Below are 25,061 nucleotides of genomic sequence, written 5' to 3'. Positions count from 1 at the left end.
TTTATTACTACTTGATTGTTTTAAGCTGTCTGCACTCAAGACAATAATTGTTTTTTTGTCTCTACAATTAACTGTAACTTACAAAAAACTAGTAAGAAGTGCATTATCTTCATAACCAAGTAAAGTTAACTAATTAATTAAAGTCATCACGGCTATTACATTTTACAGTGTAGTCCTTCACAGGGCAACACACACACTTTTGTGAGTAGCCAATCCACCTACCTGCGTGGGTTTCGGACCAGGGAGGAAACCGGAGCACCCAGAGGAAACACTCATGGACACGGGGAGAATACACCAAACTCAAAATCAGTCATCCAGAGCGGGATTTGAACCCACAACCTCCAGGTCCCTGGAGAAAAAAAAGGCATGAACCAATATGTGGATGTTGCTCTATTTCTGCTCTACAAATGGGTAATACTGACTTTATTTTTGCTGTTTTGGATAACTTAAGATGGAATGGCCCCAAATGTGGGAGACAGTTAATGCATTAACAAAAGTGCTACAAAACTAAACAACTGAAGTTACAAATGAGATTCTGTGGTAATTCATACAGTGAATTAAAAACTTCACTTAAACATAAATTTCCACCTTAAAAAACGGGGAGCTTTTGAATGCAAACAAAGAGAACAGCATTTCCTTACCATCACAGATGTCCTCTTTAAATGCTAGCATACTTTTACTCCATTAACATTTACCTGTTTTCTCTCTCTCTCCCGCCTTCACTCCATCCTGACAAAAGTTGCTTCCTATTTGCATGAAAATGTATGTATGTCAGTATATATATGTGTGTGTGTGTGTTTGTGTGTTAGTTGGACATATTAGTGTGAGGAGACTGAATGTGAAGTGGGAGGCTATCTATTTCCCAGACGTCAGAATCCAGTCCAACTTGTACATCTAAATGGAATTGGATCCTCTTCCGCTCTTTGCTAATTTTCAACCATGTTTCACTTTAATTTTGAACTGCCCTTTTACTGTAACTTTAACTTTAAAATACAAACCAGATTCCAAAAAGTTGGGACACTAAACAAATTGTGAATAAAAACGGAATGTAATGATGTGGAGATAGCAAATGTCAATATTTTATTCATAATAGAACATAGATGACAGATCAAAAGTTTAATCTGAGTAAATGTAACATTTTAAAGGAAAAATATGTTGATTCAAAATTCCACAGTGTCAACAAATCTCAAAAAAGTTGGGACAAGTAGCAATAAGTGGCTGGAAAAAGGAAATTGAGCATATAACGAACAGCTGGAAGACCAATTAACACTAATTAGGTCAATTGACAACATGATTGGGTATAAAAAGAGCTTCTCAGAGTGTCAGTGTCTCTCTGAAGCCAAGATGGTAAGAGGATCACCAATTCCATCATTGTTGTGCAGAAAGATAGTGCAGCAATACCAGAATGGGGTTACCCAGCGTAAAATAGCAAAGACTTTTAATTTATCATCATCAACACTGCATAACATCATCAAAAGATTCAGAGAATCTGGAACAATTGCTGTGCGTAAGGGTCAAGGCCATAAAACTCCACTGGATGCTCGTGATCTCCGGGCCCTTAAACGTCACTGCACCTCAAACAGGAATGCCACTGTCAAGGAAATAACAGAATGGGCTCAGGAACACTTCCAGAAAGCATTGTCAGTGAACACAATCCACCGTGCCATTCGCCGTTGCCAGCTGAAACTCTACGGTGCAAAGAGGAAGCCATTTCTAAGCAAGCTCCAAAAGGTCAGACGTTTGCACTGGGCCAGGGATCTTTTAAAATGGAGTGTGGCAAAATGGAAGTTCTGTGGTCAGATGAGTCACGATTTGAAGTTCTTTATGAAACACTGGGACGCCATGTCATCTGGACCAGAGAGGACAAGGATAACCCAAGTTGTTATCAACGCTCCGTTCAGAAGCCTGCATCACTGATGGTATGGGGTTGCATGAGTGCTTGTGGCATGGGCAGCTTGCATTTCTGGAAAGGCACCATTAATGCAGAGAACTATGTTCAGGTTCTAGAACAACATATGCTCCCATCTAGACGTCATCTCTTTCAGGGAAGACCCTGCATTTTTCAACAAGATAATGCCAGACCACATTCTGCATCATGGCTACGTAGGAGAAGGATCCGGGTACTGAAATGGCCAGACTGCAGTCCAGATCTTTCACCTAGAGAGAACATTTGGCGCATCATAAAGAGGAAGGTGTGACAAAGAAGGCCCAAGACGATTGAACAGTTAGAGGCCTGTATTAGACATGAATGGGAGAGCATTCCTATTTCTAAACTTGAGAAACTGGTCTCCTCTGTACCCAGACGTCTGTTGTGTGTTGTAAGAAGAAGGGGGAATGCCACACAGTGGTAAAAAATGGCCTTGTCCCAACTTTTTTGGGATTTGTTGACGCCATGAAATTTTGAAACAACATATATTTCCCTTAAAATGATTCAACATCATTCAACATTCAAACATTCTCTCAGTTTAAACTTTTGATCTGTGATTTGTGTTCTATTCTGAATATAATATTAGATGTTGGCACCTCCACATCATTGCATTCAGTTTTCATTCACAATTTGTTTAGTGTCCCAACTTTTTTGGAATCCGGTTTGTAAATATAAATCCTCATGTAAAAGGAGGACTTGAGGTGTTGGTCCATCAAAAGTCTAAGGATACCATGGCTTACCTTGAAACATTTAGAATTTTCACTGTAAGTAAGATTTTGCATAAAGAAAGTTTAGTCAATGTACAAACAGAATAATTAAATGTGATGATAATGTGTAATGTAAAATAATTTAAAGAAAACATCAAAAAAAATTCTCAAAATTATTTCTGAAGCACAGAATGAAAGTATTTAGATGTAAGCATGGAGTAACTAATGTAATCCCGCTTAATGTATTGAGAAAAGCATTAATAACAATTTATGTTTCCATCATGTCAGTTCTGCAAATACAATGGTAAGATCTGGTAAATGTGAAACATTTAATATACTAGGGTATTACATAAATAAAAAGTTGCTAACAATTTAAATATTTAAAAAACATTTCGACAATCACAACACACATTCACTAGGAATTTCCATAATTGTGATAAATGTATTATAACACAAACAATGATTTTGCAGTTTGCATTTTTACAACTGTATTATCTTAAGATTTCTGTTATATTTGTCTAGCTTTATGGAGAGTACCGGGAGCACCCTGGAGGATCCCGTCGGCGAGAAGCCACCCGCTTGCTGACAGAGAGGCAGCTGAAGAAGCATGGTGGCCACCATCACGGACACCATCACCATGGCCATCATGGGCATCACAGTCGGAGTCACAGCCGCCACCACAGTCGCCACCATGAGGAGGTGGAGATAGGAAGTACGCATGATAGAGAAAAACCAGAGGAGACCCACACATCCTCTTTAAAGAAACAACGTTCATTCTCCAAGTGTAGAGGTTTGAGTCCATTAATAATCTTCTCTGAAATGACAAATAATAATAAGAGTGTAAGTTCAAAGCAGAGGGAATGTGAGCAAAAAGTGCCTCTGTAACAGTTTTTGATGTATTCATGTATTTGATGCCTGCAACATATTCCAAAAAAGTTGGGACAAGGGCATGTTTACCACTGTGTTACTTCACTGTTAATGTTCAGTAATAATTTGGAAACTATTTCAGCCTCTCAGTTGTCTTAGATTGAACTTTGTTATGTGCCACATTGTCAGTGAGAGACTGGTCGAAACTGCAAGCAGGCCAGTCTAGCAACAGCACTGTTGAGTTAGCTGAACTCTCTTAATACACATCCATAACGTGGTAACATGTAAACCATTTATCTTGCAATTGTCTTGCCAGGGACATCCCTGAAAAAGATGTTGTCTAGATGGCTATATACTGTATGCACCCCAGAAACCAGTGTAGGTGAAATTTCTTAATTTCTGGAAAGAATACATTGAAAAATGTTGTTCTTTTTCTAACTTCGCTCGGCGTTTCACTATGGGAATCGCCTTCGGCGTGACCAACTACGGAAGCTCCAATTGCATCACGTCTGTCCATGACAGACAGGTCGACTCGTAATGAGGCTCCGCCTCTGCCCCTTAGCCACAGTCGGCCTCCCTGAAAGGGTTATTCGCGCTTTCTTCCCGTGAAGGACTACAAGCTCCCTCAGCGCTCTAGGCAAGGCTGTGCTCGCTAAACAGTTCTTAGACGGGCCGTCATTAGACAATTGATCTTGGAATCTAGTAGGAAAATGTTTTTCACAAACTGACTCAAATTCAGTGATTAATTTTAATACCTTTACAAGACCACACTAAAATTCAGTGAGCTTATCAAAATGACACATTCTTTCACAAAATATTTGAAAGGTGGAGCACATGACTAGATCCTTGATTTTACACATCTGTGGCAAATGGCCTGAATATATATTAGGAGGTGTTCCCCCAATAGTTAATTCATAGAGTATTTGTGATGTTTTACAATATGTACAAGACACCTTAAAATAATTGATTATACTCATATGCAATATCTGCATTTTTTTTGTCTATTACATAAAGGTATTTACATATGTTGGTTTATATTTATCCTGCTAGACTGTCCCAAAACTAACTGTTACTAAGTTTAAACTCATGTTTTTGTTCATGCAGACTGTGTGGCTCGTGTACAAAGGTTTCTAGTAAATAAATTAGGAGAAGACTGGATCTTCCTAGTGCTCCTGGGTATTTCTATGGCATTAGTCAGTTGGACTATGGATTATGCCAGTGCTAAGAGCCTCCAAGGTATGAAAACATTCCGTTTCTAGACTTCCCAAATTAACATTCTCATTTGTCATCATCAGCAGCAGTGGAGTGCAGCACAAGATGATCCATGAAAGGGTGTGTTGGTATACAATTCCATGTGAATTAAGCAAGTATGCTGTTGGAATCAGACCTCAGATGCTACTTTATGCAGTGTAACTGCTGATATGTTGTCCCCAAGTGACACAGCAGCCTAAGCATTGGGTATAATACTGGGAGATCAATGGTTCAATCCCTGGTGATGCCTCAGCCTTTTGAGTGCACAGTTGGTCTCACTCTTGTGTGCGAAGTTTGGGATGCCTTCTCCTCTCTTCACATGCAAAATGTTTTCAGCTAGTGTGTCTGTTAGCTGCCATAGCAGATCTGGATATTTAGAATTCTCCTTCAAACATGTTAAGCATTAAAGAGCGTTGGGTTACCGGCAGTTTAAAAAAAAAAGAAGCTGTAGTTGGCTTTAGCTAATGGGAACTTTAGTTAGTTATTGGAACTGGCAGCAACTAACTTCTGCCAGTCAACTGCGTAAAAAAAGAAACGTTAAGGTTTTTCATATTGTCTTCATTTATTTTATTTGCTTAATGTTCTGTTCTATTTTGATATCTGTCTCCATTTGTCTGTCTTTACAGCCTGCAAAACTCCCACTTTGCACTTTTGCCATTACTTCTCTCTCTCTCTCTCTCTCTCTCTCTCTCTCTCCCAGCATATAAATGGTTTTATGGAGAGCTACATTGGAATGTGCCATTGCAATATTTGGTCTGGGTCTCCTATCCCATGGTGCTCATCATGTTCGCTTCCTTCTTCTGCCACTTGGTTGCTCCTCAAGCCATTGGTGTGTACATTTTGCCAATGCATTCTTTATTCCTACTGCTTTTTTTTGCTTTAATATGTATATATATGTATATATATATATATATATATATATATGAGAGAGAGAGCAAAAGTTAAGAGACACTTAATTTTCACATACCAACTTCATGTGACGCCAATGTTTTACAGATTTTAACACATGTAACCCAGCCTGCAAGGAGTTTGTTAATTAATTAAATAGAAATAATTAGTCTACAGTGTCACCAGGAATGGAACTGGAAATCCCTGTTTAAATTATATCCACTACAAACTGGCAAACTACAAATGAGTCTTCCTCTTTTTTTTCTTAATTGTGTGTCGTGATTGTACAGACCAATATAAGTTTTAGATGAATGCAGTCTGTCAGTGTTTGGATAAATCAAAGTAATCATGTCCAACCAAATTTACCATAAACAGATCAAGATAATACAGGACAATTGTTAATAAAGTATTTGGCACTCATATTTAAAGCATTGTGCATTTTTATTTTGAATGTTTCGTGATTTTATTCCATCCATATTATCTTTATTTGTGTTAATGAAATGTATTCATTATTTATCATCATTAATTTGGTTGGGTCAATCTTACAGCACAAATCTCTCCCCCTATATTTTCTGCTTATTCCCTGAGGTTCTGGTATCCCTGAGCTGAAGACCATCCTCAGAGGAGTTGTGCTGAAAGAGTATCTCACCCTCAAGGCATTTGCAGCCAAAGTAGTTGGACTAACTGCTGGACTAGGCAGTGGAATGCCAGTTGGCAAGGAAGTAAGGTTCTTGCCTCTAATCTTACCTCATGCTGGTTGTTGTGTGTGATATGTTATAACTTGTCTGACATTTTTCTTCTTGTTCTTAGGGTCCTTTTGTGCACATTGCCAGTATTTGTGCCGCTGTGCTTAGCAGGTTTATGTCCTTCTTTTCTGGAGTATATCAGGTAAGCATATATGTGTTTCAGCAATATATGTTTCAGATTATTATTATTATATATTATTATATTATTATTATTATATATTATATATTTAATAATTATATATTATTATATATTATATATGTCAGATATATGTTTCAGAATATATGTTTCAGACTAATAGTCTGAAGACATCATGAAAAAATGAGATTGCTTAGAATTGAGGCCTTTTTCTTATGTTTTGTACTGATGACACAACTGAGTTGTGTTGCCATACAGCTCACCACTAGAGGGGAGTGCTTATTCACTGTGTAGGTTAAAATGTTTTAGTTCAGTCATGGGTTATTGTTGTGGTTTATGGTGCAGTTTGTGGTCTTGACAGTGTGGTATTATAATGCATTTAAAGTCATTTTGTGGAAAATGAATTATGCAAGTATAATATATAGTGGCGCAGCAAGTAGTGTCGCACTCCGGGTGACTGTGAGGAGTTTGGTGTGTTCTCTCCGTGTTCGTGTGGGTTTCCCCACAGTCCGAAAACACACGTTGGTAGGTGGATTGGTTATTCAAAAAAGTGTCTGTAGGTTTGAGTGAACGTGTGTGCGTGTGAGACACCCTGTGAAGGACTGGCAACCCCTTTAGGGTGTGTTCCTGCTTTACGCCCTGTGATTCTGGGTAGGCTCTGGACCCAATGTGACCCTGAGCTGGATAAGCCTTTACAGACAGTGAATGAATATTATACACTGCAGTTTAATATAACCAGATATTATTTTTCAAGTGATTTTGATTAGTTTTTCATCTTTTCAAGCATCTTTATTTGAGCCATTTTAATCATGTCCATTCAGTAAGAATATTCACACAATATAAAATGCATCCAGTATTTTGAATTCATTTTTTTAGTACATAAAAAAAGAAAAAGAAAATTTGAAATAGTAGGGAGTAAATGTGTTATTCCTAATGTGAAGATTAGGTATTTCAAAATACAGTGGCAGTGATTAACAAAACCGCAGTATACTGATAGTTAATGTTTTTTGAGCTTTATAATATTGTTATGTAACAACAGTACAGAATACATCTTTAAAATATGAGAGTTTACCTGTGATATATATTTAGTATTTGACCATTGCCATTATGCCTGCTTTATCTGTAAAATCCTCCTTTTTGTTCTTCTGTGCCAGTAGAACCCATACTGCTATACAGACATCCTCACAGTTGGTTGTGCTGTGGGGGTCGGCTGCTGTTTTGGAACCCCCCTTGGAGGTAAAATTTTAAGTCCTTATATACAATGTAAAGATATGTAATAAAATAACAACAATAACAATAATAATAATGTATTATTATTATTATTAAGTGGCTAAATGTGCCACATCTAAGCTTGCTTCCTGTAAAATATAAAGTTACATTTTAAAGTACAGTCTACAAAAGTATATATTTGTAACTTAACCAGGTGTGTTCTTATTCATTACTATTACAAGTGTACTTATTATACATTAAATTATTTAGGTTAATTCACATGTTTTTTTATCTTTCACTGAAAAAACTGCATGGATTAAATTCAATGGATTTTAGTGTTTCTTTTAGGAGATGTACTGATGTGTTGACTGTAGTTGAATAACCATTATTTAAATTATGTGGAAATTATGAGCTCATCTGTATGAAGTCAATACATAACTTGTTTTTTTAATGATGCTGTCATGGCAACCAGTTGAATAACAGCTCACAGGACTGTACATCCTAAAACAACCTACACTGTGTATTTATATTAGGCATATTATAAGTAACCCTGATATTTTTTTTTATAACTTCTCTTCCAGGAGTACTGTTCAGCATTGAAGTAACATCAACATATTTTGCAGTGAGGAACTATTGGAGGGGCTACTTTGCTGCAACATTCAGTGCCTTCATATTCAGGGTCCTTTCAGTGTTCAATAAAGATGCAGGTGAGACATTACATCATGTTTTTCTATGTTTTAGACACCCTTTATAATTAATGCTGTTATAAGGCAAACCCATTGCTGACACAGGTCTACAATGTTGCATGCTTGTATAATCACCAAACAAAAACATGAAATAAAACAGGATGCTCTTGTTATGCCATCATTGTGTTCTCTGGAGTGAAGCTTTCAATAAATATTGATAGAGATGGAGAATAATTTGCGATATACACCCAACTTACATTATCTCATTAATGCTGTGGTAGCTGAGTTCCATAAAATCCTCACCGAAACATCTTCGTAAAGCCTTCTCAAAAAACTAGAACAACAAACTCCCTATAACTATCCTTCATTTCATTGTTGATACCTATTGTTTTTTTTCTTTCTTAAAATCCTCCATTCCTCATTTCCATTTTTTTTTTTACCAGTCACCATCACTGCTCTCTTCCGTACCAAGTTCCGCATGGACTTCCCTTTCGATCTGCAGGAGCTGCCAGCATTCGCCATCATTGGGTGAGAGTGCGGGGCAAGAGCGTGCTGTTCGTGGTGAGGGCACAATCCTGGAGCTATGTGTGCTGTAGTGTAACCCCAGTATAATCACGTTGACACAAATCCATTTCCAAAGCACACAGCAAAATCTTTGTGTAGTTTTGTCATATTTGCTTGTGGAAAGCCAAGTTTCTTAAAACCTTTAATTGCATTTAATTTGGTATTATTAATATGTTTTGCCTTGCATGTCTGTTTACTCATTTGTGTGAAATTAACACCTGGCTCATGAAAAAATGCTTCATTTTACAGCTCGTAAGGAAAAATATATTGGAAAAATATATTGATTATATATATTACAGAAATAATGTAAATTTGACATAACTTTTTCCCTTATATATATATATATATATAGAGGCGATTGCTCTAAGACTGCAAGAGAAGCTCGGCTTCCCCTAAAATGTCAAAAAATAAGTGATCAAATATATATTGTTGTGTGTATATTGAATAAATATGCACTACAACGCACTCAACTTTTGTTCAGAATCAGCTTCTTATCACTGGTAAAGACCCGGCTTTCCTCTCAATCATTCTCACAGTGCTTTAAACAGTGTGGATGCTCAGCATTCAATTGCGAAGCAGTGAAGTGCAGCGAAACGAGACAAGTCATTGGATAAATGCTGGGCTTTGTCCTGCCCATCGGACGTTCAGCGTCTCTGGGGGTCTATGGGGCAGTGGGCTGGCCTCGGCTGGCCCAGACGCTCAGCTTCTGCATGATGATTAGATGATCTGTCTGAGGCTTAATCCCTTTTTGATTGACAGCGAAATGAGCGAATCAGCGATCCTTTGGTGTAAAGCTCCGTGGGAGCATTACATTTTCATTCTGTTCCGAGTTGAACTGGAGACTTTCTTAAACCTCTTAGCAGCATTTTCTTTGTTAAAAACGACTAGCGTCAAATCGAGCTTCTATTTCTGGTGGGTTTTTGTAGCTCCTTGTGTTTGGAGACTGACTTCTATCACTCTTTCTGACTTCTATCGCAGTTTCTGTCCAGCGGGTGCTGCTGAGCCCCTCCACCATCACAAAGCACTCACAGGCGGACACACTTCACATGGGCCAAGGCCGTTTAAGCAGCTTAGCTCTGCTGGCCATTGAAAGGACACTAGTCAAGTCCCTGGAAAAAACGCCTTGTTGGTACAACAGGGTCACAGATCATTTTCTTGAAGAGGAACGGAGGGTAGAATTTACGTATAAATAAACCGACACATTTTATGATGTAGGCCGAAATTGAGCTTCCCCTCCTTGAAAGACCAGCATCCGCCACTGATATATATCCTGCGAATTCACACCCTTTCGGGGTGGCATTTGGCTCAGGAGTTGGACCTAAATGCTATAGAGAGAGATTAGTCTCAAAACACTTGACAAATGCATATATGTTAATCCACAAATTAAGTCACATGTTTAACTATTCACAAACAAATACATCAATCTGTGTCTCATGGTCTGCAGTTTGTACAAATACAGTTAAATTCATAAATACTTATTTTTGGTTTTCATAGATATATCAGCATTTTATGCAAAAATTACCTGCCAAAATAAAAAAATAAAATTGGAAATTATAAAACCAAAAAACAATTTGGGTGTTAATAATATAATTTGGGCAGCACCGTGGCCCTCCCAAATTACTTTATTTGTTTTTTGTTGTTTCTTTCATTTCAATTTTATTAATTAATTATTTATGTGTTGCAGTCTCACCTCTCCAGGATCCTGGGGTTGTGGGTTAAAGTCCCACTCTTGGTGACTGTCTGTGAGGAGATTGGTGTGTCTGCATTAGTAGGAGGATTGACGAATCTAATAGGTGTGTCCATAGGTGTGAGTGTGTGTCGCCCTGTGAAGGACTGGTGCCCCGTCCAGGGTGTGTTCCTGCCTTGCACCCTGTGATTCTGGGTAGGCTCTGGACCTGGGGTCATTCATTGTCTTTATCTGCTTATCCAGTTCAGGGTTGCAGTGGGTCCAGAGTGATCACTGGGCACAAAGCGGGAACACACCCAGGAGGGGGTGCCAGTCTTTCACAGGGCAACACACACACACACACACATGCACACACACACACACACACATTTACTCACACCTATGGACACTTTTGAGTTGCCAATCCACCTACCAATGTGCGCTTTTGGACAGTGGGAGCACCTGGAGGAAACCCACACAGACACAGGGAGAACACACCAAACTCCTCACAGACAGTATCCCGGAGTGGGGCTTGAACCCACAACCTCAATGTCCCTAGAGCTGTGTTACTGCGACATTATCCTGCTACGTCACCGTGCTGCCCTCGGACCTAGGGTGCGTTTCCCAAAATGTTCTTAATGCTGAGTACTTTGTAACCTCAGACTTAAGAACATTCTTAAAATTAAGAACATTTCCCGAAAGCATTCGTAACTAACATAGTACTTAAACTCGTTCGTAAATATAACAGTAGTCTGACCCACTCGTAACTCACTAAGTTCTTCTTAACTTGAAGTTCATGTGCAGTTCTCTCTTTAAATTCAGTTTTATTTCAGTGTTGAAAACAGTGTATTCACATGAAATAAACAATTGAAATTACTCAAAGTAAAATACATAATTTATTGATAAATACATATAAGAATGACATCAATTCAATTTTTTTCCAGTTTAACTTTAAGTATACATATTTTCTAAGCAATGGTTACAAATTGGCCTACTGAGCTTGTTAACCCTTAACCAAACAAACTGACTGATTAATTATGTACACATGTAAGTAATCAAGAGGAAGGCTGACAATTGTGCTTATATGATGAACATGGCGGCAGTATAAAGAATATTGTTCCTTAATCAGAGACACCATTAAAGAAGATGCTGTAATCTACAAGGACAGGCAGTTCCTCTGGACCAACTTGATCATCTTGATGACGTGCTGTGTGACAGATACCAGCTCCTTGCCATGGTATCTCCTTGGTCTAGAATGGAAGGAGTTGACAAGAGGCACTCAGTGTCTGTAACTGCCTATCCAGTTCAGGGTTGCGGTGGGTCCGGAGCTTACCCGGAATCACTGGGAACAAGGTGGGAACGCACACTGGAGGGGGCGCCAGTCCTTCACAGGGCGACACACATTCACTCACACCTACGGACACTTTTGAGTCACCTACCAATATGTGTTTTTGGATCATGGGAGGAAACCAGAGCACCCTGTGGAAACCCACGAGGACAGGGGGAGAACACACCAAATTCCTCATCCAGAGCGGGACTTGAACCCACAACCTCCATGTCACTAGAGCTGTGTGACCTGCTGCACCACCATGCCGCCCATTGACAACAGGCACCAGGAGATATTTTGCACTTAGTCCCACCATTCAGCTACTAACAGCTCTTCGTTTTTATGCCACTGGTGGATTTCTGCAGACTCTTGATGATGCCTATGGCCTAAGCAAAGCTGCTATATGTAAATGTGTGCATGCTTTCACTAAAGCTCTTCTGCACCAAGCACCAACATACATAACATTTCCACAAACAAGGGATGCATCGCAATTAACCAAAATAGGTGTTCATACAATTGGAAACATTCCTCGAATTGTTGGTGTGGTGGATGGTACACTTATCCCCATACACACTCACAGCCTCTTGAGCCATTCACCTGTCATAAAGGCTTCTCTGCACTGAATATTTAAGTGATATACAACCACCAAGGCCTCTTTATGGACATTGTGGCCAAGTGGACTGGATGTACTCATGACTCGGGCAAATTCTGGAGTGCGTCACATGGCCAGGGAGGGTGCATTTTCTCCAAAGCTTTTTACGTATTTCTGTCCTGAACCCCCAGACAGAGACTGAGGAGAGATATAGCATGGCACAATGAAGAACACACAGTGTTGTGGAAAGAGCTTTGGGCCTTTAGAAAACGCATTTTCTGTGCCTTCACAAGTCATCAGGGGGGCTTCAGTGTTCAGCAGACTGCAGCTGTATCATAATTGTTGCATGTGCTATGCTTCAGAACATTGCAGTGTAGGTTGGCATATAGCTTCCTGATGAGGAGAGAGGATGATGCGGAGAGAGAGGAAGGACACATTTCTGGTGCAATTGCTGCCTGCAAACCACAGGTCTGGTGCACACCAACACAGCATTTGAGCACAACTGTGAAACACACAGGTGGAAATGTCATGGTTTGGGGCTGATTGCTGCACCAGGGCCTGGCAAGCTCTCCATCATAGAATCTACTATGCATTCTTCACTTTATCAGAGGGTGCTTGAGGAAACTGTGAGAATATCTTTCCAAAAACTGAAACTGACCATGCAACATAACCATGACCCAAAACATTCCTGTAAATTCACAAGTAGTTGTTCAAAAGTAAGAAATTGAGTGTTCTTAAATGGCCAATTCAGAGCCCGGGTCTTAATCCTACTGAAATGCTGTGGGGTGATCTGTGCATTCAAGAAACCCCTCAAATATGGAGCAATGGGAAAACTTGCCCCAAATGTTGGAGTCTGGTAGATGGTTACAGGAAACATCTAATTGAGGTTATTTCAACCAAAGGGGGGGATACCAGCTATTAGGGTATAGGGTGTCCTAACTTTTTCCTCTCAAGAAATGTAATTTTTTGTGTTTATTACATTTTACAACTTATATTTATAAATAACTTCTTCCGTTTAATTTGTTTAATTATATAAGCTCAATCTAGGGTTAGGGTTATATGGTCAAATGTTTAAATATTTTCAAAAAGACATAGATTTCCATGGGGTGTCCTAACTTTTCATATGATTGTAGCTGCCAATTAAGGACATCTTTATTCATTAATGATGCCCCTCTGTAGTATTTGATGTAGTATTGGATGCAGGCAATTTGTTTCTTAATGCAAGTTTATTTGAAGTGTACACTGTGTAACAGTACTATCTAGGAAAATGTAAGTATTGGGATTGGGGCAAAAGATCGGGACACTATTTCTTAGACATACAGTTTGATAGTTACGGTTAGATAATGCAGCATGTTCTTTTTGGTGTAAAATGCTTTAACATTACATTTTCTTATGGTTTTCATAATATAGTATCGTATATCTCCAATTTTTTAGACATATCACGATATGAGTTTTTTGGTCATATCGCCCAGCCCTAGTTTCGTGGTTATGGGAGCATTTCTCCACTTTTTGAGCCGGCGCCATGCTGCCATATGTCCTCTTTTTGGAAAACCGAAATATGGTCAGACAACTTTGGAATATTTACAGCTTTAAGGCCTTTTCACACCAAGAACCGATGTTTGAGGCAGATGAAAAGATGCACGTCAGGTTTTGAAAACAAACAAATATATATTAACAGTGTCCTTCACACTGAAAGTGATGGACTGCGACTCTGCGTCAGATTTTGAATTACGATGCATTTACACTGCTCCCGCTCATTGACGCACAGCAACGAATCCCATTCTATTTCAAAGGGAATGTTGCTACCCGATTTGTGCCGCTGTCTGATTTGGACGGCGCTTATACAGAACATCATTCTTGTGTACACTTTACTGATGACTCCGATATTTTACTAATTTCTTCTTCAAGCATATTTTTAAAGAGACACTGCCCTCTTTGGTTGAACGTCATGTGTCCCACCTCGTTATTCATCATGTTTTGTTTAAACAGAAAACTACTTCAACACGGATATTATCAATTGTTGATGAACACACTTTGCAGGTTCTCCAGTTGTTTAAAACTAAGGGACAGTGAGGAAATGCTAAGTCATGTTGCACACATAGTTACTCACTCTTGAAGATAAAGCTCTCCTTTGCTTTGGAAAACAGCCTCCGCTGCTATAAGCTATATGCGTGAAGATCAGCGCATGCGCCATCCAAATCGGGTAGGTTGTGCAAATTGCCAATAACGGTAGCTCTACAGTCAGTACAGGCTACTTCACCACTCCCCCTTCTCACTCAAGCGAACCAAACGGAGTAGGGGAGGGCGGGACTAGTTTGTGAACAAAATGCTTCTCGAAATTCTATGTAAGATCTAGAAAAACAAAATCCCAGACGTTTGTGAAATTCCGCCCGGACATTTTTTTTAAGTCTAAAAAAGAGGACATGTCCGGGTAAAAGAGGACGTCTGGTCATCCTAGGCATACTTACATATTCATAATAAGGCTAACATCACACATTATATCTAACAACGAAACATAAATAAATGTGAACCTATACCCTACGTTTTTAATTATTCATAACATAGTGAACTAAGCAATGACCTACGGCTACTTCAAGCCCTATGTGAGCAGTGTTAAGGTAGCAACACTATGGCAAGCCATTTTAACCTTAAATCGCTTTCTCCTGACTATCTTTAATTAAATACTGGATATCTACCACAGAGTTTTGACTAGTAACAATTATATTTTGAATAGTCAGACTCACAATTTAAGGTATCTGCAATATTTCCAGTATTTAATTAAAGATTTAATGTAAATACGACTTGCAAGTGGCAAGTGGAAGTATATTTTTCAGAATAAAAGACACTGGCATTAAATACTTTAATATCTGTGAACATGCATATAATTATATAACTTCATTAAATGTCCTAAAGCATTTCATAATTTTGTATTAAACAAGCATCACTATCCTCTCACACTATGAGTATGAAACACCTTGAGGCGTAATGCATTCACATTAATAAATTATGTACATTATTTAAATGGCATACTCCCTAAACAATAGTGTCCACACAAAGCCATAGTGAAATGAACTTTCCAGATCCTCCTCTTTCTGAAAACATTTTTTATTAATTTATGTATATTTACTTCTATATATCCATTAAAAACATGAGAGGGTTATATCTAATAGAAAATGGAATTGAACAAAAATCTCAATAAATAATTTTTTTTCCAGCAGTGAATTCTGTGGTCATCTTTGCAGTGAGGGTGTTAAACACCATATCATACACCATAAATATATGTATGTGTGTGTTCATGATATATGAGATATATATAAAATACATTGCTCAGAACATTAAACACTGGAATTTTTATATTTAATATTATTCTGCGTGTTAACATTGAGAATTCAACATGCCCAACAGCGTTTTATATAAATGCAGCATTAGAATCCGTTCTACCTTTTGCATTTCTCTGAGGCGTTAAAAATTAGGACAACCAAACAGTACAGAGTAACTTTGTCATGGTTACAGACCCTACAAATGAGCAGGATGGTGGCGGCTGAACAGCATTTCTTGTTCATAGCAGAACACAAAAGCTAAGCATAACCAACATGCTGAGAACTAAATTGAGGAGGTTAAAGAAACTAAAATCCTATTTAATAAGAGGAGCAACACGCAAAAGCAGATCCTCAATCTCCCACAATAACCTTTGGAAACACTGCTAACCTCCCCGTTTTGTTCTGGAGACAGGAGCGGATTCAGAATTTGTGTTTACTTGCAGTGTTTAAAGCAAAATTATAAATTCATCATTGTTCCTACTCAATAAACACATTTATTCCTCCTCTTCCAGCGTCTTCCCCTGATTTCATAGCACTGAGACAAATATCGCATGTGAAGGTGCGTTAAAAATCACATCTGTTTTTGATGTGCGAAAAATCAATCGTACTCGGTGTGAAAAGGCCTTTTGGTTGTGGTTGTTAATGCTAGTTCTAAGATCCTGGAGAGTCTAGTTCCCACCTCATTATTCATTGGCATGTTCTTTAGTTTTAGTAGGTGTGGGGTGGTGAGCATGTTTCATGCAAGTTGGAACTAAATACTCCAGAAGGACTGTTGTGTGATCACTGACTTAGGCTAACTGATACAGGATAAATTTAATAAAGATTTTACTAGTGGGAATGGTGCTGTCTAAATGCTAATATTGATAACAGTGTATGGAAGCTGCCTAATGTAATTTGCAATATGCAAATTTGTGGCAAATCTCATTAATTTTTGGCAGCATTAGCTTTAGCAACATTTATGTATGTCATTTTATAGTCCACACCATTTCTTAATTTCAGTGTATTTGCACTTCATTTTGTACATCAGTTATGATGCCATTGTGTATCAATCACTATGTTAAAATCAATGTTTTCAATAACACATGATTCATTAAAGCTTTCTTTTACAACTGATCAGACGCTTGTATTTGTTGCTTTTCTACACAGAATTTCTTGTGGCTTTCTTGGAGCTTTTTTCGTCTACTTCAACCGGCAGGTTGTCCTGTTCATGAGAAGACCTAATGCCCTTACACGTTTCCTTACCAAACAGTAAGAAAGAAGAACAGTGGGAAGGGATGGTGGGCATAATCAAAGTGGTTTATACTCACAATGGTTTGTTTAACATAATGTAAAATGGATTGGGTTATTTTTTTGACAAATATAAATACAACAGTATAAATATAACAGTATTACATTTTTTTCTCAGTCACTTTGGAGCATTTCTCAGATCAGAACTGAATTTCCCAAAATGAATTGTTGAAACAAGATCAAGTTACTTGTGCATGTCATAAAAGCCATTTACATTCATTTTGTACATCCAATGTGATGTTGATGAGAATATGTGGCCCAACAGACAGGAGTGTCAGAGGTCTAGAAAGACTCCAGTGTAATTCCCCAGGCAGCCCTATATGTATATCTCTGCCTCAAGTGAGTTTCACATGTTTATATTTTTGATTTGTCAGATTTTATCACTTTGTGATAAACAATCTTGTCTTTCATTACTGTATCATAATGACATGGTCATTTATCTAGATTATGCATGAATATGAATATTGTAGTGCATTTCTGCTGTCATCAGAACATTTAGAAAACATTAAATGTTCATAGGTCTTGTTCATAATCAATGAAACAAGGTCTTGTCATTCGAATGGCAGTGACATGATCATTGACATAAATACTTAATTCTGTTTGTAAAAATGTTTTGGGAAATGCACATAATGCTGTGCAAATATTAATTATGATTTGAGAAATGCTCCAAAGTGACTGAGAAAAACTGTAAAACAGTATGATAAATGTCTTTACATAATTGTATTTCGAAACTGACATAATTATTATTTTTTCCTCACAGCCGACTGATTTTTCCAGGTGTTGTCACTTTTGTGATCACAACGTTAACATTCCCTCCAGGATTTGGTCAGTTCATGGCAGGAGAGGTTAGACAAAGACATATAACAATTAGTTCTACTCTGCATATTTTTGTTTGTATTTTTAAGATGATCATCATATGCTCCCACTTTGTGCCCAGTGATTCCTATTCATATAAAATATTATCAAATATTTAGCTGCATTTTTTTTTATTCATTGAAGTTCAAAAAGTATTATCTTTAGATAAAATCTCATTTTAATGGCCAAATTACTGGACTTAGTAATCCTTTTTTTCCCCAGTGTATAGTGTATTTAACTGAAATATCTTTATTATCCAGAATGTCCAGTTGCTCCTAGCATTCTATGTATATACTTTTTAATATTTAAAAATAAATATTGAATGTTCTTGACATTATACAGTCTTCTGCAGCTATTTAAATCTTTCTGGATACATCTACATTTTTTTTATTTTGTCAGCTCTATAGTATGCAAATAACTACTTGAATTTTGTGAAGTTGCTCTAGTGTAACTCATTGAATAATTTATGTACATTTATTGCAACCCTGAATTGGATAAGCGGTTACAGATAATGAATGAATGATTCTAACTTGAATGGAGATTGAGAATTTACATGATTCATTTACTTTTTCCAACACAGCTAATGCCTCGAGAGGCCATCAATTCTTTATTTGATAATTTCACCTGGACTAAGATTTGGGGCTCTCCTGCACCACCTGGGTTGGGAAAATCTTCTGCCTGGTTTCATCCTGATGTCAATGTCTTCATCATATTACTTCTCTTTTTTGTCATGAAGGTAAAACTTCTATCATTTGCAGTCACACTCAAATTTTTAAATCTACTTTTATGTAGAACTGTCAATGACTGTCAAATAATGATGTAATTTTTTGCACTCACATATTCCTGTATAGTAATAATAATAATAATATTAGTAATAATAGTAATAATCATGGGCGGCACAGAGGTGCATCAGGTAGTGTTGCAGTCACACAGCTCCAGGGTCCTGGGGTTTTGGGTTCAAGCCCCACACCAAGGAGTTTGGTATGTTCTCCCGTGTCTGCATGGGTTTCCTCCGGGTGCTCTGGTTTCTTCCTGCGGTCCAAAAACACACGTTTGTAGGTGGGTTGGCGACTCAAAAGTGTCTATAGGTGTGAGCATGTGAGTGAATGCGTGTGTGTGTTCTGCTCTGTGAATGACTGGCACCCCTCCAGGGTGTGTTCCCACCTTGTGCCCTGTGATTTGGGTAGGTTCCGGACCAACCACGACCCTGAACTGACTAACCTGTTGATGGTGTCAATCCATTACTGCTTTAACACCCAGCAGCAGTACTTCAAAATCTATCCTAAAAGACACTGGAAGTCTGTGCCATGATGCTTGAACTGGTGTGATTTTCTCTTGTGTGTTGCTGTTAACACCCTGGTTACAGCATTTTGGAGGAGCCGTAGTTTATCAATCATTTCTGTGACAGCCCAGTAAACAATGAGTTATATTAGTAAATTTGTGAATACATAAACGCTTGTGTATGTTTCTTAGCATTGTGTAGACTATGATATGGTTTAACACAAACAATGTTCCACAAGTTTAAAAGGCAGATTGAGTAACATTGTGCACTTTAAAACCTAGGTCAGAATCTAAAAGTACACAGAAATTTCTCACCACTGGTTAGTGAAACCAGACTTCTCAATTCTACATTTTAACTGGACCAAAACAGGAGAATTTCTGTTTCTTCTTCATTGGGTAAAGGACATTTCTGTTCATCCAGTTAACAATAGCCTAGTAGCTTCATCTTGTTTTTCAAATCACAAATGTGTTTGACACAGACCTATGCTGACAAAGCTAGTAAAGGATTATATGATCCATACACCAGATATCATCCTTCAAGAGACTTGCTGAGACTTGCACGTAGAGGATTACTCTATGCAGTAGCTGTTGTCCTTCGTAGGTGACTGGGGTCAGCCACAGTGAGCTACATGAGCCATTCTGCAACATCAGTGCCTGTAGACATAAGCTACAGTATTTAAAAATATATCATTTAGTAGTTTAGACATCTGACACTAATGCTGACACACAAAACAAGTGCAGTATGAGACATTTGGCAAACTGCTTCTATAAAAATTTTCTGTAAAAATATATTGAATCTAATACCATTTTTTCTATCTTATAGTTCTGGATGTCAGCAGTTTCAACAACAATGCCCATTCCCTCTGGAGCTTTCATGCCTGTGTTTGTACTTGGTAGGTGTACACCTGGTCTATTAAGGAAGAAATGGCCCTGTCTTACAATTGCAATTTTACAAGTCTGAAGTAGATCTTAGTGTGTACTGTTAGATTCATACATCATGCCAATTTTGACCTCTGTACAATGCTTATTTTCATAAACACATATTCTCAGCTCTTATGCACCACCTAATGACCTGCATGCACCTAAATCAGTGAGCTGCTTGAAAATCTATTCCTTTATTACTACAAAAAGGTTTGTTAAATTATTATTTTAGCATACCCTGTAAACCATGGTGTTCATCACATTTTTAATCCATTTAATCATTAAGCACTGAACCTGCATAAGACGTTTGATATAGATTTAGAAATGTATACTTATCTCACAATTTTACTGATAATATATGTAAATTTAAATATTCAGTTGTTTATAATATTTAGTAATCGTATATATTGACAAGTTCCAAAGCAGTTTTGAGTAATTTTCTTTAATGCAAGATTATTCAGATATATTTTAATTTGACCTAATTAAAAAAAAATTTTAATGTAGCACCCCCATGTGTTATTCAAGCTAATTCAGAACATTATGATACATTTCTGTTCAAGTTTAGCTAAAAATCCTAATGTAGTTAATTTTTTTATTTTGGATCATATCAATTTTGAATGCATTATATTTAGGCATTTATTAATATATTTTTTTTCTTTAATTGGTCTTTCATTTAGTTCACTGCATCAGTTCAAACTGTTCTTTAGACTTCTTTACAATTTTTTCTTAATTTTGATTGATTTCAATTTAACAGTTAATAGCAGATGATTGTCTCAGTTCCTCAGAATTTATCAGGAAAACATACCATTGAGCTGATGAGAAAAACTGCTCCAGAGGTCCTTGACCTATTAGTACTCTGTTAATCTCTTTGATCTTTTTACATTTCATATATTTTTTTGTTTATCTGCCAACCGTTTCCATATTTAGAGGAACTACAGTTGTTTCTGTTACTGTCTGAACATAAAAATACTTTGTAAAATTGACTAATATCTTACAACTATCTTCTCAGTTCAGCAGCAGCTATTTTTCTACCCTCAATACTGTAAACCAACAATATGTTTCACAGATTATTAAGCTCTCTAGGGCAACTTCCTTTTCCAACACAGCAGGTGAAAGCCTGTTCTCCATTTATCTGTCCTCTTATTACCAAGGTTATCAATGCTTCACTTAGTTCAGGAATGGTCCCAGCATCTTTGAAACTGGCAGCTATTACTCCAGTTCTCAAGAAGCCTGGCTTAGATCCTGAGAACCTCGCAAATTATAGGCCCATCTCTAATCTCCCTTTCCTTGCTAAACTGTTGGAGCGAACAGTAGCTACTCAGTTAACAGAACATATTCAATCATGTGATCTGTTTGAGGTCTTCTAATCAGGATTTAGGAAGAATCACAGCACTGAAACTGCTCTTGTTAGGGTTGTCAATGATTTGCTGATGTCAGCTGACCAAGGACTGCTGAGTCTTCTTGTACTATTGAACCTTACTGCAGCATTTGATACAGTGTGTCATAGCCTTTTGCTTACTCTGCTCAAAAACATTTTTGGCATAACTGGTACTGCATTAGTTAGTTTCAATCGTATCTTTCTGGTAGGCAGAAGTTTGTTTCACTGGGAAGTTTTCGATCTGACACATGCTCCTTGTCACATGGTGTCCCCCAGGGCTCTGTTCTTGGGCCCCTGCTTTTTATTTTGTACATCCTTCCTCTTGGAGACATCATTAGACATCATGGGCTGCAGTTTCACTGTTTTGCTGATGATGTCCAGATATACATTTGTACAAAACCATCTCACAGCTTGCCACCTAGTGCCTTGCTGAATTGCTTAACTGATGTGAAGGCTTGGACGATCAAGAACTTCCTGAGCCTAAATAATAAAAAATCTGAAGCCATCATAATTGCTTCTCCTGCAACAGTCAGGAGGCTTAGTGACACTGCTGTTTGTATCCCTGGTTTTGTTGTCTCTATCTCAACACTAGTGAGAAATCTCTGAGTAATTTTTGATTCTACATTATCATTTGAATCACATATTAACAACACATGTAGGACAACCTTCTACCATCTTAAAAATATCTCTAGGATTCGCCCTTTTCTCTCTTTCACTGCTGCCGAGACCATAGTTCATGCATTTGTTACTTCCAGACTTGGCTACTGCAATGCTCTGTTGTGTGGCCTCCCTGCTCGGGCTTTGAGCAGGTTGCAGTATGGGCAGAATTCTGCTGCTAGGGTGCTGACCCATACAAGATCATGGGAGCATATTACTCCAGTACTAAGTCGTCTTCATTGGCTTCCAGTGAAGTTCTGTATACAATACAATTTGCTTGTGTTGGTGTTTAAATGCTTGCATGACCTTGCCCCTTCTTACCTAAGTAGTTTACTTCAATCATACTCTCCAGTGCGTACTCTTCGGTCCTCAAGCCTCCATTTGCTTGAGATCCCACATTTTAAGCTAAGCACCATTGGAAATGGAGCATTTTGTGTTGCGGGTCCAAAGCTGTGGAATAGTCTTCCTGATGAACTGCGAGCTTGTTCATCTGTAGATGTTTTTAAAACCAGACTCAAAACTCATCTTTTTAAACTAGCATATGGATGATATTATGTATATGTCTTTATGGTTATGTATGTATTTGTGTGCATTTACCTTTTATTTACATTTTATTTTATTTTTAATTTTTTTTTATTTTTATTATCTATTGTACAGTGTCCTTGGGTCTCTTGAAAGGAACTTTCATATAAAAAATTATTATTATTATTATTATTATTAAATGTGTTTTGCTGCTGTAAAGAACAGTTTGATTTTTCTGACTATTTATTATATATAATTAGCATTTGACACACTACATTTGAATACACTACATCTATGAAATGGAACAAAAATTCGTTTTTTCTACATGTAACATCATTCAGATTGTCACACCCTTGTCCTGTCGTGTCTGTTTTCCCCGCCATGTGCTCACTTAGCACATGGCTCTGTTTGTTATTGTTCATGTCTCTGCCCTTGTCCCGCCTTGTTCCTCCTCCTCATCAGTGTCTCATTTGTAATCCGTCCCCCTCATTATCTGTTCCAGGTGTCTCTTGTCAGCTTTATGTATTTAAGTTCCCATGTCTCACTTCGTGTTGTCGGTCATTCGTTTCCTCTGTTGTTGTTTCATTTTCAATGTCATGTCATTTCCAAGTATGTCTGTTTCCTATGTCATGTTGCTCAGTCTAGTCTGTCTGTCCCCGCAGTTTCACCGTTTTTGTTCCGCTCCCTAGTCTGTGTCTTATCTGTCCCTCGCTTTGGTTTGCTCTCTTCTCGTTTCATTTCTCAGTCATCGTGTGGCCAAATCTGTCTGTCTCTGCTGATCCTCGTTTAGGTTTGTTTAATACTCCGTTTAGCTCTCTGTCCAGTGTTAGTCTGTTTATCTCTCTAGTCTGTCTGTCCCGTTTTCCCTGTTTAGCTCTCCGTATTCTAGTTTAGTCTGTTTAGCTCCCTTTGTCTAAGTCTTTGTTAGCTCCCTTCAGCATTCTGGTAGAGTCTCTCTGTATCTGTTTTGTTATTTATCTTTTGTTTAAATAAAGTTCGCTTTGTTTTAGTGAGTGCGTCCTCCTCCGCCAGTCCACCCCGCGATCCTGACATAGATCATACCTGGAATTGCTTCAGTTTAGCAAAAAAAAAAAATAAAGAATTATCAAAACAAAATCTTCCAGAATTTAATGTAAAAAAGTCACAAACTCATACTTATGATCAATTACTTACATCATTTTACATGGCCAGTCCACCAAATGTATTGTATTGTATTTTTTGACTGTGGGGGGAAACCAAAGTCTCTGGACCAACGGTGACCATAAACTGGATAGTGAATTCAGAAAATGAATTAATGCATGCTTTCAGTTTTAATCTTTTGTAAATTTTTTAAATTAACAAAATGTTTGGTCTGTGTTTAGCTTCATAAGTCTACCTCAAAACCATTTCACAAACATGCCTGAGAAGTTTTAGCAAAATTCACAAGTTGCATATGTTCAAGTAGAGTATGGAATCATTCATTAATTTATTCATTATCCGCTTATCCAGTTCAGGGTCACGGTGGGTCCAGAGCCTACCTGGAATCATTGGGCGCAAGGTGGGGATACACCTTGGAGGGGGCGCCATTCCTTCTCAGGGCAACACAGACACACACACACTTTTTGAGTCGCCAATCCACCTACCAATGTGTGTTTTTGGACTGTGGGAGGAAACTGGAGCACCCGGAGGTAACCCACGCGGACACGGGGAGAACACACCAAACTCCTCTCAGCCAGTCACCCGGAGTGGGAATCGAACCCACAACCTCCAGGTCCCTGGAGCTGTGTGACTGCGACTCTACCTACTGCGCCACCGTGCTGCTAGTATGGAATCAGGAAACTTGTTTTACTTTTGTTTACAACTGACTTTTAGAATCAAAGTAATTCTTTATACATAAAAATCACATTAGATAATAAGGTTAAAAATAATATTAAATTATGTATATGAACTGTTTGTGAAGACACCATTTGTTTATTTTGTTATTAAAAAAATTAAGCAGCAGCTTGGATGCAGGCAGTTTGTTTCTTAATGCGAGTTTAGTTGAAGTGTGCATTGTGTAACAGTACTAACTAGGAAAATCTATGTACAGTGGAACCTCTACTAACGAACGCCTATACTAACGATCTTTCCAAGATACGAACCAGGCATTTGAATATTTTTTGCCTCCACCAACGAACCATGACTCTAGAAACGAACCCGAGCCTCCGCCAAGCCGGCAGCTAGAAATGGTCACTGGCCCCAATAGGCGAGTCTCCCAGCGCGCCCAAACTTGAGTGAGCTTTTAAGATTAGCAAA

General features: G+C 38.0%; 1 protein-coding gene across 1 annotated transcript in view; it reads left to right on the top strand.

Moving 5' to 3' along the window:
* Positions 1-214: 214 nt before the first annotated feature.
* The window catches only part of clcn1a (chloride channel, voltage-sensitive 1a), a 41,488-nt gene continuing 16,641 nt past the window's right edge, over positions 215-25,061 (top strand). The window contains exons 1-13 of the mRNA XM_066674803.1: positions 215-411; positions 3,157-3,424; positions 4,606-4,737; positions 5,453-5,581; positions 6,229-6,362; positions 6,451-6,528; positions 7,680-7,758; positions 8,313-8,438; positions 8,861-8,945; positions 17,033-17,134; positions 17,934-18,018; positions 18,609-18,764; positions 20,133-20,202. Of these exons, the coding sequence (XP_066530900.1) occupies positions 367-411; positions 3,157-3,424; positions 4,606-4,737; positions 5,453-5,581; positions 6,229-6,362; positions 6,451-6,528; positions 7,680-7,758; positions 8,313-8,438; positions 8,861-8,945; positions 17,033-17,134; positions 17,934-18,018; positions 18,609-18,764; positions 20,133-20,202 (1,489 nt within the window). The 5' untranslated portion in view covers positions 215-366. The remainder of the gene's footprint in view (positions 412-3,156; positions 3,425-4,605; positions 4,738-5,452; positions 5,582-6,228; positions 6,363-6,450; positions 6,529-7,679; positions 7,759-8,312; positions 8,439-8,860; positions 8,946-17,032; positions 17,135-17,933; positions 18,019-18,608; positions 18,765-20,132; positions 20,203-25,061) is intronic.

Source organism: Hoplias malabaricus, chromosome 6 (assembly GCF_029633855.1).
Source record: "Hoplias malabaricus isolate fHopMal1 chromosome 6, fHopMal1.hap1, whole genome shotgun sequence".
In the NCBI taxonomy this organism is placed as follows: Eukaryota; Metazoa; Chordata; class Actinopteri; order Characiformes; family Erythrinidae; genus Hoplias; species Hoplias malabaricus.
The sequence above is the reverse complement of the archived record's forward strand: the minus strand, read 5'-3'. Positions and strand labels throughout refer to the sequence as shown.